This window comes from Eptesicus fuscus, chromosome 9, assembly GCF_027574615.1.
Source record: "Eptesicus fuscus isolate TK198812 chromosome 9, DD_ASM_mEF_20220401, whole genome shotgun sequence".
In the NCBI taxonomy this organism is placed as follows: Eukaryota; Metazoa; Chordata; class Mammalia; order Chiroptera; family Vespertilionidae; genus Eptesicus; species Eptesicus fuscus.
This window is the reverse complement of record NC_072481.1, coordinates 66,486,656-66,504,707: the sequence shown is the minus strand read 5'-3', so window position 1 is coordinate 66,504,707 and position 18,052 is coordinate 66,486,656. Positions and strand designations below refer to the sequence as shown.

At 41.8% G+C, this 18,052-nt stretch overlaps 1 protein-coding gene across 1 annotated transcript; it reads left to right on the top strand.

Moving 5' to 3' along the window:
- Positions 1-424: 424 nt before the first annotated feature.
- Positions 425-17,431, top strand: LOC129150181 (guanylate-binding protein 1-like). Its single transcript, XM_054720655.1, has 11 exons — positions 425-539; positions 7,456-7,664; positions 9,006-9,133; positions 10,213-10,322; positions 10,570-10,766; positions 11,363-11,605; positions 12,666-12,946; positions 13,756-13,968; positions 14,370-14,472; positions 14,710-14,903; positions 17,112-17,431. The coding sequence occupies exons 2-11, from the start codon at positions 7,475-7,477 to the stop codon at positions 17,226-17,228; spliced, it is 1,776 nt and encodes a 591-aa protein (XP_054576630.1). The 5' UTR covers positions 425-539; positions 7,456-7,474; the 3' UTR covers positions 17,229-17,431.
- The last annotated feature ends 621 nt before the right edge of the window (positions 17,432-18,052 follow it).

The following is an 18,052-nucleotide window of genomic DNA, read 5'->3' as shown; positions in this document are numbered from 1 at the left end:
CCCAGCTTGGAAACTCCTTCCTACAAGTGAGCCAGAGGGAGGGTGATCAGGCCAGGTAATCTCAGCCTGCTATGCATCAGCTAGAGCCTTCACTCTATGAGTGGGGCTGGGTGCAGGTTGGGAGCCTCAGCCTCCAGGAATTTAGTCTCTGAAACTCAGTTGCTGCAGAGGATGAGAAATACTGGTGGCCTGCCTCTCCCAGGGACATACCTTACCCTGCTTGAAAGAGGGAAGAGGGAGCCACATCTTGTTGACCACACCCACCAGGAACCAGAGTGGAGCTTTTGTCAAACTGAACTACAAAGTTAAGAAATTCTGTAAAATCCAGGAACCCTCCCTCCCATTTGCAGAGCTTTCAGAAGTTCCTTTTATGGTTGTTGAGTCACTGCTTTGTACCCAGTGCTTTCGGTTTCACACTACTTAAACCCTTCACTTCTAATTTTGAGAATTCCAGAAAGTCACATCACATCAGAGAGGTGAAATAAAAGTCGAACCTTCCAGTGAAAGGCACTCCAACCTACACTGAGGAGAAAAAACAGGTAAGAACTTTATTTTCTCATCAAAGCAGCTTTCTCTCCACCTCTAAAAGACCTGTACTCTAAGAAATGGAGTCCAGGATAAGGTGGGGGCAGGGTGGGAAGGGATTTATAAGGGTCAGTTCATTTTCCAAAGAATGATGAGCATGAAGATAGGTGGCAGTGGAGACCATGTGGGACAGGCATTGAGGTGCAATCCCCATAATATCAGGTGGCAGAACATTCCTAAGTGTCACTACTGTGCCTGGAGGAATTAGGCAGAAGCAGACATGGGGCTAAACTCAGAGTTTGAAATGCATTAGGCTTGTCTTTCTTTTTGCCAACATTGTGGTGGCTGCGGACACAGTTAAATTACTGTTGTTTTTGATGGAACTTGCTCAATCTGCTCTGACTGCAGCTGACACACTGAAAGGGCTATAAATATGTTATTTTCATGAAAAAGAAGCATAGAAAATGAGATGCAGCATAAACAGCCACTGGACACTTAATAAAGAAGAAAGAAAAACCTGAAACCCAGAGTGAAAGATGAAGATGAATGAACACACCATATAATTTAGACATACAGATGAGCTTTGTTTCAAAGTGGATTAGATTACTTCCTTTAGAAGTAATCCATGTTCTGGTTGCTGGATGGGAGCTGGGTGAAAAAGGAGAAGGGATTAAAAAGTGCAAATTGGCAGTTACAAAACAGTCACAGGGAGGTAAACTCCTGCAAACAGAATCTAGTCAATAATCTTGTAATAATTTTGTATGCTCCTAGATAGGTATTAGACCCATAGAAAGGATCTAACCACTATGTAGTACGCTGAAACTCATAATATTGTCAACTGTAATTGAAAAATAACAATTTTTTAATAAAATAAAAATAAAAATAGCCCCAGTTCACTAGATCCAATTTCTTAGGGCCAACTTCTTTCTTACCCCTTACAAGTAGAATTTGGCCCCACTACTTTACTACAAAGTTTTCTCTTTAAAGCCAACATTTTGTTTACCTGACCTCTCCGTGCTCTCAAGCAGTTTTGTTCTTGCTTTCTGGAAACTGCTTCTCAATTCCTTGGCTTGGCATGAACTTTACTCATCACCTACTTGTCTGACAACCCTCTCTTTCTCTCCTTTCAGCTCTTCCTCTCACTCTCTCTTCCCATTGTTCTCCCCTACTGTCTTCTTCCTGCTTCTCCTTCTCCTCAACCAAATGGAAAAACAGAACAAAACAGAAAACCTAGAGGTGTATGATTAGAAATGTATTTTCATCGAACAACCTTCTCCTTAGTTCTTCTGATCTTTTAATACATATTTCATAGTCTTTTGTTCCCTTACACCACACACATGTATACTCAAGCATGGTTTTGGGCAACATTCAGTATTTTCAGCCCTGCAGTTCGACCCCCTCTTACCTGAAGGCTAATTTATTGTGAAGCAAATGAAGTTGAAGTATAGGGACCCTTGCTTGCACAAGCCCATATCAAGGCTTTGGGCAGGTCCCTAGTCATGCTTTTCATACAGTTATACATTTTTATAAAATTTGCAGATGTAAGTTATATTGGTTCCACTTCCAGAATAGCAGTATAACCAGTTCTGTGAATCCTCATTTCAGCAAAATAAGCACAACTAGTAGAAAAAACACACACATTTCAAACCTGTGAAAAATGCTCTACCCAGTCTTGCTCAGTAGTTAGAGCATCGGTGCACAGACTGAAAGGTTTTGGTGAGGGCATATTCTAGAGGCAACCAATCAATGTGTCTCTCTCACATCTATGTTCCTCTCTCTCTCTGTTTCTCCCCCTCCCTTTCACCCTCTTTAAAAGTTAATGGAAAAAATATCCTCAGGTGAGGATTGACAACAACAACAAATCTGTGAAAATTGTCCAAAAAGCATACATCAAATTATGAAACACATATTCACAAAAGTCTTTATTCATAGTAGAGTTAATGAATAAATATTGAAATTCTTACATATAGCCAGGATGTAAACTACCCTCCAAATCCTATTCTATTTGACATCTACTGTCTAGTCTAAAAAAAAATGTTTTAATATATTTTTATTTATTTTAGGGAGATAACAGGAGAGGGAAAGAGAGATGAAACCATCAGGATGAGAGAGAAACATCAATCAGCTGCCTCCTGTGTACCCCCTACTGGGAATCAAGTCCATAACCGGAGCATGTGCCCTCAACAGGAATTGAGCTGTGACTTCCTGGTCCATGGGCTGATGCTCAACTACTGAGCCATAAGAGCTGGGCTCTCATCTAGAAATTTTAATGAGAATCTAAAAAGAAAGTTTTCTATGGTAAATTAAAGATTTTGTTCATGAAAGTGGTTAAATGTTCATGTCCTTGAGAGAAACCAAGATGGCAGCATAGGGTAAACACCTAATTGTTGCCTACCACAACAGTTTTAAAACTACAACTGGAAAACAGAGCAGACCATCCAGAACCACTGGAAAGCTGGCTGAGCGGATGCTCTACAACTAGAATAAAAGAGAAAGGGACACTGAGCTTTGGGAGCTGTGGAGGTGCAGAGATCTGTGAGCGTGGAGAGGGCAGGCGGCTGAATACACAACTGGCTTGCTTGCTGCGCGCAGAGAGGGCGGGCACCGAGGGATGGCACCAAGTGCATGGCTGGCTTTCTTGTTTGGGAGGAAAACAAAGCGTCCCTATTACACTGATATCCAGGGCAGGTCGGGGAGAGGCCAGCCTGTCTGGCAGCAGGCGAAACTCGAGAAGAGCCTTCTCTCAGAGGGGTGCAGCCATTGTAGCAGGATACAGAAAACAAGGCCCTCTTAGGGCGGGGCTGATGGGAAATCAAAGCTTGTCTGCACCAATCTGAGACCCTGCCCCATCCAAGCCGAGCAGTTCGGGAGAAAAACAAAACCTCTCAACCGCACTGATATCCAGATCCAGTCGGGGAGAAGCCAGCCTGTCTGGCAACAGGCGAAACTCGAGAGCAGCCTCCTCAGAGGTGCGCGCAGCCATTGCCACGGGACATTAGGGCAAGGCTGATGGGAAACCAAAGCTTGTCTGCACCACCCTGAGACTCCGCCCCATCCAAGCTGAGCACAGAAGACTTCCCAGCGGAGACACTGCTGATACTCACAGCCAATTAGCTTGGAGATCAACTCCCCCCAGTGATACCAACAACAAGCAAGGCTTAACTACAACAAGACTGCACATACTGCCCACAAAAGGGTGCACCGAGAGGATCCACCACAGATAACTGGGAAGGCTGAGCTACTGGGCTCTGCTAAGACACCTAACACACAAAGCAATTCCATCAACTCAGGGAAGCAGCTAAAATGTGGAGACAAAGAGGCAGGCCACAATTAAAGGAAATGGAGGAAAGCAAAAGACTGGATATAGAGCTCAAAACCACGGTTATAAGGGTTTTCAAGAATTTCCTAGAAAAGGATGATGAATTAAATGAGAACCTCGAGGACATGAAAAGGGATCAACTAGAAATAAAGCATACACTGACTGAAATAAAAATATTATACAGAGACCTAAAAGCAGACTAGAGGATCACAAGAATCAAGTCAAAGACTTGGAATACCAAGAAGCAAAAAACACTCCTCTGTAAAAGCAAAAAGCAAAAAGAATACAAAAAGTTGAAGATAGTGTAAGAAGCCTCTGGGACAACTTCAAGCATACCAACATAAGAATTATGGGGGTCCCAGAAGAAGAGAGAGAGAGCAAGATGCTGAAAACCTATTTGAAGAAATAGTGACAGAAAACTTCTCCCACCTGATGAAAGAAAGACACTTACAAGTCCAGGAAGCACACAGAATCCCAAACAAAAGGAATCCAAAGAGGACCACACCAAGACACATCATAATTAAAATTTCAAAAGCAAAAGACAAAGAGAGAATCTTAAAAGCAGCAAGAGAAAAACAGTTAGTTACTTATAAGGGAGCACCCATACGATTGTCAGCTGATTTCTCAACAGAAACTATGCAGGCCAGACGGGAATGGCAAGAAATAGTCAAAGTGATGAATAGCAAGAACCTACAACCAAGATTACTCTACCCAGCAAAGCTATCATTCAAAATTGAAGACCAGATAAAGAGCTTCACAAATAAGAAAAAGCTAAAGGAGTTCATCACCGCGAAACCAGAATTATATGAAATGCTGAAAGGTATTCTTTAAGAAGAGGAAGAAGATAAAGATAAAAATTATGAACAACAAATAGCTAACTATCAACAAGTGAATCTAAAAACCAAGGGAATAAAAAATCTGATGAACAGTACTAACTGGTGAATATAATAGAATCAGGGACACAGAAAGGGAGTGGACTGACAATTCTCAGGGGAAAAGGGGAGTGGGGGGTGCGGGAAGAGACTGAACAAAAAGCGTACACCTATGGAGGAGGACACTGGGGTGGGGGGGTAAGGGCAGAGGGTGGGGTAGGAACCTGGTGGACAGGAGCTATGGGGGGGAAAAAGAGGAACAATTGTAATAATCTGAACAATAAAGATTTATTTTTTTTAAAAATGTTCATGTCCGATTAAGATTAAGATATTCATAGATTCGGAGAGGAACCAAGATGGCGGCATAGTTAAACAACTAATCTGCTGCCTCATACAACAATTTCAAAAATACAACTAAAAGACAAAAACGTCTACCACCCAGAACCACGGGAAAGCTGACTGAGTGGAAGATTTACAACTAAGAAGAGAAAGAAGCACAATCGCTGAAAAGCTGAGGTACGGAGGCACGCGAATCGGGCCGGCGGCGGGCGGCTGGGTGCGCGGCTTTTCTTCAACCCGCAGGGAGACAAGCTCCCGATCACTCTGAAATCCAGTTTCTGGGGACACTCGGGGGACCCAGGCACCTACGGGGAGAAGCTGGACTCTCGGCCATCGGGTGGGAAAGTGAGAGTGACTTTTTTGCAGTGGTGCGCCCAGCAATCATTGTTTACTGCGCTGGAGCGCGGGGCACAGGGACTTGGAAACGCGGAAAGGCAGAGACGGCTGACGGCAGCCATCGCCGTTGGCCACGCCCCAGCCTAGTGACGCCCTGAGACCCCACCCAGCCCTGAGGCCCCGCCCTGAGGCCCCGCCTCGCACATTCTACAAACCCGCCCCGGCTCCACACAGCGGCTTTTGCATATAAATGGCCTGTTCTGGAGCAGCTTAACCAACTGCAACTCCAGTCAGACTGCTCCAAAACCGCCCAAGCAAAGGAGGAGAAAACTAGCCCTTGCTGTAGCTCCTGCTGGGGGACACACAGTACACAAGGGTACACCAAGAGTGTCCACCTCAAGTAACTGGGAGGCTGACCCGTTGAACCAATAGGACACCTAGTACACAAAACTACCCTACCAACTTAGGGAAGCAGAGAATATGAGAAGGCAAGGAAACAGATCACAAACCAAAGAAATGGAGGAGAACAAGCGACTGGACATAGAGTTCAAAACCACGGTTATAAGGTTTTTCAAGAATTTCATGGAAAAGGCCGATAAATTCCATGAGGACCAACTAGAAATTAAACATACACTGACTGAGATAAAAAATATTATACAGAGACCCAAAAGCAGACTAGAGGATTGCAAGAATCAACTCAAAGATTTGGAATACAAAGAGGCCAAGGACACTCCTCCAGAGAAGCATGAAGAGAAGAGAATTCAGAAAGTTGAAGATAGTGTAAGAAGCCTCTGGGACAACGTCAAGCGTACCAACATCAGAATTATGGGGGTACCAGAAGAAGAGAGAGAGCAAGATGCTGAAAACCTATTTGAAGAAATAATGAACGAAAACTTCCCCCACCTGATGAAAGAAATAGACTTACAAGTCCAGGAAGCGCACAGAACCCCAAACAAAAGGAATCCAAAGAGGACCACACCAAGACACATCATAATTAAAATGCCAAGAGCAAAAGACAAAGAAAGAATCTTACAAGCAGCAAGAGAAAAACAGTTCGTTACCTACAAGGGAGCTCCCATACGATTATCAGCTAATTTCTCAACAGAAACCATGCAGGCCAGACGGGAGTGGCAAGAAATATTCAAAGTGATGAATAGCAGGAACCTACAACCAAGACTACTCTACCCAGCAAAGTTATCATTCAGAATTGAAGGGCAGATAAAGACCTTCACAGATAAGAAAAAGCTAAAGGAGTTCATCACCACCAAACCAGCATTATATGAAATGCTGAAAGGTATTCTTTAAAAAGAGGAAAAAGAAGAAGAAAGATAAAAATTATGAACAACAAATACATATCTATCAACAAGTGAATCTAAAAGTCAAGTGAATTAAAAATCTGAGGAACAGAATAAACTGGTGAACTTAATAGAATCAGGCATAGAATGGGAGTGGCTTGATAATTCTCAGGGGGAAAGGGGTGTCTGTGTGGGGAGTATGGGAAGAGACTGGACAAAAATCATACACCTATGGATAAGGACAGCGGGGGCGGGGAGGTAAGGGAAGAGGGGGGGATAGGAACTGGGTGGTAGGGAGATATGTGGGGAAAAAGGAGAAACAATTGTAATCTGAACAATAAAGATTCATTAAAAAAAAAAGATATTCATAGATTCTGGAGATTAGCACATGGACATCTTTGGGGACATTATTCTGTCTACCACACAATTAAAGAAACTGTTAGCTTATAGTAAGCTTGCTTATTTTGTTAACCTAATTCCATGTCTGAGCACTAGGTCCAAGGAATAAAAAAATGAATGGTAAAAAAAAAAAAAAAATGTTCATGTCCTTGTCATAACAATATTTTTTTTCATGGACCCCTTGAATTGCACTTCTGTAACTTTCTAAAATAATACAGATCTTCCCCTCATCCATCTAACTGTTGACACAGAACTTTTGGCCACGTTGGGGAATTTTATGACTCTACCTTTGGGATCAAAAATAACCTGGTGAAAATTCTTGATTTACTTAGAATGGAAGTTCTAATCCATCCCATCTCCTTGCTTGCAGATAAGGTGACACCCTGGACATGGCCTCAGATATCCAGATGCCAGGCCCGGTGTGCCTCATTGAGAACACTAGCACACAACTAGTGGTTAACCCAGAAGCTTTGAAGATCCTGTCTGCCATCACACAGCCTGTTGTGGTGGTGGCCATTGTGGGTCTCTACCGCACAGGCAAATCCTACCTGATGAACAAGCTGGCTGGGCAGAAAAAAGGTGAGGGGCACCAGTTAAGCTCTTCCAGATCCCTTCTATCTACCCACACTCCCAGCTTTGAGTACGGTGTTACAGAAAGAGCAAGGTAGAGATGGGGAGGAATATTGAAAGCGAGCTTTTAATCTATAGTTATACTCTTATCTTTACTATGATCTGAAAGAGTCAACTCACTGTCTCTTCCCACTTTGCCTTAATTTCCCTTTTAAAAGCATAAATTTGTATTATTTTCCTAGAATTCTATATTTAATTTTTTAAAGAATCACCATGTCATTTTCCACAGCAAATGTAGCATTTTACAATTCTCCCAGAAATGCACAGGATTCTAATTTTTCCACATTCTCACTGCCTGTTACTTTTTTTAATTATTTTTTTGTAGTGATCATCTTAATGGGAGTAAAACAGTATCTCATTGTGGTTTTGATTTGTATTTCTCTAATGACTAGTGATATTAATCATCTTTTTATGTGTTCATTGGTTATTTGTATATTTTCTTTAAGAAAATATCTGTTCAAGTAACTCCTTTGCTCATTTTTAATTGGGTTGTTTCCTGGAATTGCATTGTAGGACTTCTTTATATATTCTGGATATCCATCCCTTAACTAAGAAATATTTTCCTCCATTACGTAGGATACCTGTTAAACTCTGTTGATAGTATACTTTGATCCACAAAAGCTTTAATTTTGAAGTCCAACTTATCTACTTTTCTTTTGTTGTTTATGCTTTTGCTGTCATATCCAAGAAACCATCCCAAATTCAATATCATGAATCATTCCCCTTTCATTTTCTTCTGGTAGTTTTATAGTTTTAGCTCTTACATATAGGTCTTTGAACAATTATGGTTAATTGTTGTAGAAGGAAAGCTTTTCATTGAGTGAGATGTTTGCTGAAGGCTTTTAATATATATGGCCTTTATTATGTTGAATTAGTTTTCTTCTGGTCCTAATTGGTTAATTGTTTTTATAATTGAATGTTTTTGTGTATTAGATATTTGAATTTCTCTTTCTCTGTAAATTAATACTGGTTGTAGTTGTTTTTTAAATGTTTTTATTGATTTCAGAGAGAAAGGGAGAGGGAGAGAAAGAGATAGAAACATCAATGATGAGAAAGAATCATTGATTGGCTGCCTCCTGCACACCCCATACTGGGGATGGAGCCCTAACCAGCAATCAAACCATGACTGCCTGGTTCATAGGCCAATGCTCAACCACTGAGCCAATGCCAGCCAGGCTTCTAGATGTAGTATAGTTTTCTCTCTCCTCACCTTGATTATATTAACTTTTATCACTATTTGAAGACTGATCTGCTATTAAAACTCCACTACCTCACTTTCCTCTCCCTGAGGCTTCTCTCTGGGCTCCACGGTTCAGTCTCACACGAAAGGCATCTGGATGTGGTGTGTGCCTCACCCTGAGAAGCCAAACCACACTCTAGTTCTGCTTGACACTGAAGGGCTGGGAGATGTAGAGAAGGTAAGTATTGAAGATTCAATTTGAGGACATCCCATCACTTCTGGGTATTTTCTACACCAGTGGTCAGAAAACTGCGACCACATGCGGCTCTTTGGCCCCTTGAGTTTTTAGCAAAGGCCAGCTTAGGAGTACCGTAATTAAGTTAATAACAATGTACCTACCTGTATAGTTTAAGTTTAAAAATTTTGGCTCTCAAAAGAAACTTCAGTCATTGTACTGTTGATATTTCGTTCTGTTGACTGCCGACCACTGTTCTACACTATTTAATTTTTATTCAAATAAGAGCTTGAAATAAACCATACATGTTTTTCTCATTTCTGTTTACATGCTAGTGACCAAGTTTTGCTATGAAGGATCAAAAAAATATAAAGCAGAATCCTAGAAGAGCATAATGGTCATTAGATAGTATTTTAATTATTAACAATAAGCTATAAGCTAAGCCAGTTAACACAGATGCATAAAGGTACTACAAACAAAATTAGTCATGAGTCCTATCCTGCAGAGAACTTTAGTTAAGGAGTAATGTTCAGAAGTCCTAAACTGTTGTTTAAATTTAAACTCTGTCATTAACACAGTGGCCTTAGCAAATCATTTCACTTCTTTTAACCTCAGCTTTCTGATCTGTAAAACCAATGCAAACCGTCTATATTTGCCTCATAGTATTCTTTTGACTATTGAATAAGAATGGAAAGTGTTAGGTGAATAATAATGACTAGATAAAATAGCTATCAGTATTATTACTCTTACATAAGTCAATTTTGCTATAAAAACATAGAGAAAATTAAATTATATTTAAGGCTTTAGAGTGCCCACCAATCTGGACTATTGTTTTGTGATTATCTGCCAGTGGTCATTAGAGAACCTAGTGAGAATACCTGTCACCAAAAATACTAATCAGAAGACTTTTCAAAGTCCCAGCTCCTACAAACAATCATTTTCATTTGGATTTGTTTTCCTCTTATAAGTCATTAATCTAAAAAAAGCCACTGGACTAAACGAGCATCCGTTTACTACTGCTGACCTGGAAAGTGCCATGAGAACAAATCATAATCCTGGCCCAAATGTGTTCTGATTTCCAGGGTGACAACCAAAATGACTCCTGGATCTTTGCCCTGGCAATACTGCTGAGCAGCACCTTTGTGTACAACAGCATGGGGACCATAAACCAGCAGGCCATGGACCAACTGCAGTATCCTTTTTGTGGTCCAGAACAGCATCAAAGTCAGAAGGGAGACTAGTACTTAAAAACCAGCTCCATGAATGTGAATCCTGGTGAATCAACACAAAAAGAGAAAGTATAAAAAATAATTCAAGGGCAGGAAGAATTAACACTTGGGTTAGAAACAAAGCCAAAACAAAGGTTTGGAATATGTGGGACTAATATGGCATGAGGAGCACTGTTCTTTTACAGCATTTTTCCTTAGTTTGCTACTCAGCTATGTGACCGAGCTGACAGATAAAATAAGGGCAAAATCTTCACCTGATGCAAATGAGGTTGAAGACTCAGCTGACTTTGTGAGCTTCTTTCCAGATTTCGTGTGGACGCTGAGGGATTTTTCCCTAGAATTGGAAGTAGATGGACAATCCATCTCAGCAGATGATTACCTGCAGAATTCACTCAAACTCAAGCAAGGTAAAGGGGACTAAGAACTGATTATTGGGAATCACAAGCCATTAGAAACCATTATCTTTTGTGTTTCTATTTAGTGTTTTTACATGTATAGTTTTCTATTTCTCAGCTGCCTAGTTCTAAGAATTAATACTTGTTTAATACCTAAGTTCATAGATTTGATATTGAATTATCTTCTCCCCCATTCTAAGAACAAGTTTCGTTTTCTTTCACCTTTCCCTGTATTGTGATCAGATTGATTTTTACCTCCCTGCTTAGGACTTGTGATGCTGTAATTAGCCAAAGAATATAAAGTACAATGAGCATTTATTTAAAGAAAATAGATTAAGCATAATGATGCGCTAGGCCAGGGGTCGGCAAACTATAGCTCACAGGCAGATGATGGGCAATGCAGCCTGCCAGCTATCGTACAAATAGGTTTTACTGGATGAATCCTATGTAGAGGGTCCATGGCTGCTTTCATGCTATAATAGCAGAATTGAATACTTGGCAAAGAAACCACCTGACCTGCAAAGCCTAATATATTTAACATTTGACCATTAACAGAAAATGTTTCCAAATCCCTATATGAAACAAAGCCCCTTCTTATCTTTCTACAGGTACCAGTCCTAAAGAGGAAAAGTTTAACCTGCCCCGGCTCTGTATCCGAAAGTTCTTCCCAAAGAAGAAATGCTTTATCTTTGATCGGCCCACTCATCGGAAGAAGCTAGGCCAACTTGAGACAATGCATGATGATGAACTGGACCCTGAATTTGTGCAACAAGTTGCTGACTTCTGTTCCTACATCTTTACCAATTCCAAAGTCAAAACCCTTTCAGGAAACATCCAGGTCAATGGACCCCGTGAGTCCTCTTCCCAGTCATTACTCTCACTGTTAAGACTAAAGGAAGGTGGAATAGCATCCGCCTAGTTTCAGCCTTGAAAAATGCAAATGTACTACTATTACTGTGGTACATTCTGGATGGCACAACATTTCTAATAGATTTTATTAGACAGATTTTGTGGGTGAGGATAGAAAAGAACAAATTAAAAAATCTCTATTGCTTAAAATTGCCCTAATAACCTGGACCTGTACTATGCCATATAATAGCAACTACACAAGTGTAGTAGCTACGTTTAACGAAACTTACATGTAGATGAATTAGAATTAAAGAAAATTAACAATTCTGATTACATGGCTAGGGGCTGCAATAATGGGCAGCACTTACAGCACTCGACCATCATCACAGAAAGTTCTCTTGGACAGTGTTCTGCCAAAATAAATAAAATGGAAACTCCTTTTTAAATTTATTTTTAGTTTTTTAATCCTCACCAAGGATGCTTTCACATGAATTTAAGAGAGAGAGAAAGAAACATCAATGTGAGAGAGAAACATTAATCAGTTGCCTCCTGCGTGCGCCACAACAGGGGATTGAACCAGCAACCTAGGTGTGTGCCCTGACCAGGAACAAAACCCACAATTTTTTGGTGCCTGGGATGATGCTCCAACTGACTGAGCCACCTGGACAGGGCAGAGGACTTTATTCTAATTGTTTCACAAATATTGATTTTACAAATACTTACCACGGACCAGAACTGATGATAGAGACATAAATGAGAGGTACATTTCCTATCCTAATGGTGCTTAAGGGTAAAGCACATGCACTCAATAAACACAGGTCTATGGTGCCTAGAACAGAGGTTCTCACCCTTTGATATGTATCCATATCACCCAAGACCTCGCCAGAGGAGGATTTATTTCAGTTGATCTGGAGCAGAGGCTGAGAGTCTGCATTTCTAGCAAACTTCTAGGTGATGCTGAGGACATAGATGCTATGAACAAATGATTGTTGAGAGATATCACCAGATTTATAGAGGATGGACTGTTTCCTCACCCCACCTACATTTTTTCTCTATTTGTAGGGTTGGAGACTCTGGTGCTGACCTATGTCGATGCCATCAGCAGTGGGGACCTGCCCTGCATGGAGAACGCAGTCCTGGCCTTGGCCCAGATAGAGAACTCGGCTGCAGTGCAAAAGGCCATTGCCCACTATGACCAGCAGATGGCCCAGAAGGTGCAGCTGCCCACAGAAACCCTCCAAGAGCTCCTGGACCTGCACATGGCCAGTGAGAAAGAGGCCATTGAAGTCTTCATCAAGAATTCCTTCAAGGATGTAGACCATTTATTTCAAAAGGAATTAGCGGTAATTTTTTTCTTATGTTTACCTGGATTAGGGTCTCAGAAAGCAAAGTACTACTAGAAAATAAAATGGGTATTTATCAGGAGAGAAGGAATTCCCACTAGACTTCAAAATGACAAAAACCACTATTTGTTATTATTATAGTAAGAAAAACCAATTTTATTTTTATTGACTAAAAGTTTGAACTTTTTTTTTTCCTTTCATGCATAAACTAATACACTTTCTCATAATTTAGTTAAATGCATGCACAGGTAATCATCAGAGCTTTTCATCAAGTTACATGCTTGCTGTTATCAGACTATTTAATATTATAGCCAAAAGCAAAGAAAGATGTAGTCTCAGTTATCTTGAGCAGGCTTACATTGAGTCACATTTCTTCCATTTGCAATCGCTGATTCAATTTGAAAAGCAGGAGGTTCTTTCTAAAGGTGTATTGGTAGGACTAGAGAACCTAGTCCTGACCTATGTTAATGCCATCAGCAGTGGGGACCTGCCCTGCATGGAGAACGCAGTCCTGGCCTCGGCCCAGATAGAGAACTCGGCTGCAGTGCAAAAAGCCGTGGCCCACTATGACCGGCAGATGGGTAGCACAAATGCTAACATAAAGCTAGCAATCTCTGCCATGAACTTCACCTCCAAGGAGAAAGGGGTTTCAGTAGAAAGACAGGATCAGGAGGGAGGATGTGGTCCTGCTGAGGTGACTGTAAGTTGCACAGGGATCACAGACTGGTTTTTGAGAAGCCTTTCCAAAAATCCTGAGGTCAAGCTAACATTTCTCTGTACTCTTTCTACTTCCTATTTTCACATTAAAGGCCCAGCTAGAAAAAAGGCGAGATGACTTTTATAAAGAGAATATGGAAGCATCATCGGATCGCTGCTCAGCTTTACTTAAGGATATCTTCCATCCTTTAGAAGAAGAGATAAAGCAGGGGGTTTATTCTAAACCAGGAGGATATCGTCTCTTAATGCAGACTATGAACGAGCTGAAGAAAAAGTATCTTCAGGAACCCAGGAAGGGAATACAGGTAACCAGCCTTTATCTGTCTCTGTTTCTCCCCTCAACCCCACACTTCCCTTCCTCCCAGTCTCCCTCCACCTCCTTTCCTGGGATCTGCTCTCTCCATGATGGCTTCGTTCCTCACCCCATATGGGACCACAGCACCAACAGATCCAAAAGGAGAGCCCTCATTCAGAGAACAGAGACTCTCAATCTATATTTATATCAATCTCTTACAAAGGATTCTGCTTCATCGGGTGGGAGGCTTGGCCAACCTGGAGCATGTGCCCACCATGTGACAGGGGCACCGTGACCAGCACACAGACCAGGGCCAAGAGAAGCGATTCCTACAGGAAAAGATGGTGGGCAAATAGGAATAAGCGCTTCCAGTGATTTCCTATCACTAATGCTGTTTTCTCTGGGTCCTAGAGTGAAGAAGTCCTTCAGACATACCTGAAGTCCAAGGAGTCTGTGACAGATGCAATTTTACAGACAGACCAGACTCTCACAGAAAAGGAAAAGGAGATCGAAGGTGAGGAGCAAGTCAAGAGACTAGATAGCCTCAACAGCTTTTATAAGTTTAAATAATTTGGCTTGGAGGACCTGGGTCCTTAAACAAGAGCCAGATGAGCAAAGATGCCTATTACTAGACAAAGTCAGTCTCAATCGGGCAAATGCGTCAGCAGCAACAATGACAGGTGAGTTCACAAAGAAGAAACAGCAAGGTGGTCACCCACATGAATTTGTCTTCTTCCTTTCCTCCTGGCAGTGCAACGTGTGAAAGCTGAATCTGCAGAGGCTGCAGCAAAAATGCTGGAGGAAATGCAAAAGAAGAATCAGCAGATGATGGAGGAGAAAGAAAAGAGTTATCAGGAACATGTGAAACAATTGACTGAGAAGATGGAGCAGGAGAGGGCCCAATTAATGGCGGAACAAGAGAGGGCTATGGCTCTTAAACTTAAGGTATGTAATGGCATCACCTTGAGGTTTCTCTTTTTCTGTTTTCTGTCCATTTTCCCTGACTTGTTTGTGTGTCTGTTAGAACACAAAACCCAGAAGGATCTTGCTTGCCCACTTATACCTTTCACTCCCTGTCTTTCTGCCTGACTTGGAGCCTGCCTATGTCTGGTTATTAAAAAAATTTTATTATCCTTTATCTCACATCCAGTCCTTTATCAGTACACTAGAGGGCCAGTGCACAGATTTGTGCAATGGTAGGGTCCCTCGGCCTGACCTGCACCATTTCGCAATTTGGGACCCCTCGGGGAATATTGGACCGCCAGTTTTGGTCTGATCCCAACAGAGCAGGCAAGGCACCCCACCAGTGCACGAATCCATGCACTGGACCCCTAGTATGCATATAAGATCTTTGGTTAATCTCTTCTCACCCCTCCCCTCCCTCCTTCCTTCTGCATCATCAGTCTGTTCCATGTTTCTATGCCTGTGTATTGAGCGGCTGTCCTCTGATGGTCAGTTCGCATCATAGCTACCAGTCGAACAGTCAAACGGTCGAACAGTCATTTAGGCTTTTACATATATAGACCAGAGGCCTGGTGCACAAAATTTTGTGCACAGGTGGAGTCCCTAGGCCTGTCCGGCATTCAGGGCCAATCAGGGCCTTCTTTCTGGCTGTCAGCAACAAACTTTCCCCAGTTGCCAGCTGCTAGCTGGAGCCTTCCCTCCCCTGGCTGCCAGCTTGTGGCTGGGGCTTCCTTTGTTCTGTGCCGCCCACTGGTGGTGAGCACACATCATGGTGAGTGATGAAACTCCAGAGGGGACAATTTGCATATTAGTCTTTTATTATATAGGATTCTTCAATCAATGGTAGCTATTATATTTCAGGCATTGTAAATATGTCTTATCTGTATCTCTTGCTTAATATTATATGAAGCAAGGATTGTTGTGTACCTATATCTTAGGAGAAGAAACAGAGGTTCAGAAAAGATGAGCTTTTATAGGGTCACACAGATCGGTAAGATATCTGAACCACCTTCAAACTTGAGGAATCTACAGTCACTGTTTTGCTGTCACACCTGGTATGACTTCAGTTCTAAGAGAACCTTTATGAGCCGAAAGACTCCTTGCCTCTCACACTTGTGTCTGCCACTCCTGCCTATTTGCTATGCCCTACTCCTAGTTTGTGTAGTGAGTTTTCTGCAGAAATCCAGTGTGGAAAGTTAGGGGCCTTGATGTCCTTACTTATATCCTACTATTCTAGCCACCAATCTGTGGAACCTTAAATCAAATTCCCTGATCTAAGATTCAGACACTTCCTTCGATTTTGAGAAATTTTTATTTCTGTTGTGTATGTATATAAAAGTATGAGTGTCTGTGTGTGTGTGTGTGTGTGTGTGTGTGTGTGTGTGTGTGTAAGAATCTAAAAGATTTTAAAAGAAACATGATTAAGATTGCCCACATAGGTTGTATAGCATTAATGGGACTTATAATTTAAGTTTATCAATATATTAAAAGTTATAAGCCAAAATCTCTCTTAGCTAAAGGAGGCTCAAGATAAGCAATCATGGAGCTAGGATGTCCAAGTGAAAGTATCTTATATAATAAAAGCCTGATATGCAAATTGTCCCCTCGACTGGGAGTTCGACCAGGAGTTTGACTGCTGGCTACGATGTGCACTGACCACCATGGGGCATCATGGAACATGGCAGGTGTCAGTGACCCGGTGCCGGCAGCGGTTGGCATTGGAGGCGCTGCCAGCCCCGATGGGCCCTGATGAGAGCAGGACTGGGGCAAGATGGTGGACCAGGTAACTGGGCAGCACCAGGCCAAGTCAAGTGCAAGCGGGGCCCGATCACCCCGCCAATCACCCTGCAGATGGTGACCAATGGCACTGAGGTAGCCTGACGGGGCCTGATGACTCAGAATGAGGGGCTTATGCGGGGGCCCAGGTGCTGCCCAGGACCCAGAGGTCAGCTGGGACCTGCCCTTCCACACCAGATCCTTGTACTTCGATCACCGGCCAGGCCTAGGAACCAACCACACCTGTGCTTGGACTTCATGCACCAGGCCTCTTTTAATGAATATTTATGGTAGAGAAAATTTCAAGAAGAAATTAAATACTCAAAAAAAAAGAACTATGAATGTGGAAACTAGCTAGAAGTTGAGATTTGCTTACTGCTATACTTTATTTACTCTTTATTTGTCCCTTTTTAGGAACAGGCCTTGTTACTAAAGGAAGGATTCCAAAATGAGAGCAGACAACTTCAGAGAGAAATAGATAATCTCAGGAATAACATGTCAAGAAAAAAGAAGAAATGTGTCATAAGCTAATGACCTAAGGAAAAGAGATTCCCTGGTCACTCTACCCAAGGCATAACTCAAGCAGTTTTAGAAACTTGAAATGTGACCCTCTTTAAGGTGATAAAAGAAATGTACAAAAAATCCTTCACCTAACATACTTAATGATAATAAATGGAATGCTTTGCCCCTAACACAGGAATAAAGCAAGAATGTGCAGTCTCTCCTCTCCAGTTAAACAGCATAATGAAGGCTTCCTACAATATGGCAAAAGCAAGAAGGAAAGAAAGAAGGGAAGGGAAAGGGGGGAGGGAGGGAGGGAGGGAGGGAGGGAGAGAGGGAGGGAGAAAGGAAGGGAAAGGAGGAAGAAGGGAAGGGAAGGAGAAGGGAAGGGAAGGGAAGGGAAGGGAAGGGAAGGGAAGGGAAGGGAAGGGAAGGGAAGGGAAGGGAAGGGAAAAATAAAACTGCCTTTATTCTCACACACTATGATTATCCACATAGATAAATCCCAGGGAGTTTACAAGAAAAAAGCAAAAAACAGCAACAACAAAAACTCTTGGCACAAATACGCGAGTTTAACAAGGCTGTAAGATTCAAGGTCAATACACAAAAATCCACTTTCAACTGTATTTTTATATAAAAGTAATGAACTATTGGAAACCAAAAATTAAAAAACAATACCATTTACAATAGCTGTTATTTGAAAATGGAATACTTAGGTAAAAATAGAACTAAACATGCACACGATCTTCTATGCTTCTATCTTCATTCTAAGACCAAGAGATTATGGGATTGATCATGACGTATGAACTTCCTTAGATTCGAACTCCCTTGTAGTTTTTACAATGTTCCTTTTA

Coding starts and splice junctions, on each gene's coding strand:
- LOC129150181 (XM_054720655.1), top strand. CDS start 7,475: ATGGCCTCAGATATCCAGATGCCAGGCCCGGTGTGCCTCATTGAGAAC. Junction 10,767..11,362: donor TTCACTCAAACTCAAGCAAG/GTAAAGGGGACT, acceptor ATCTTTCTACAG/GTACCAGTCCTAAAGAGGAA. Junction 14,904..17,111: donor CTATGGCTCTTAAACTTAAG/GTATGTAATGGC, acceptor GTCCCTTTTTAG/GAACAGGCCTTGTTACTAAA.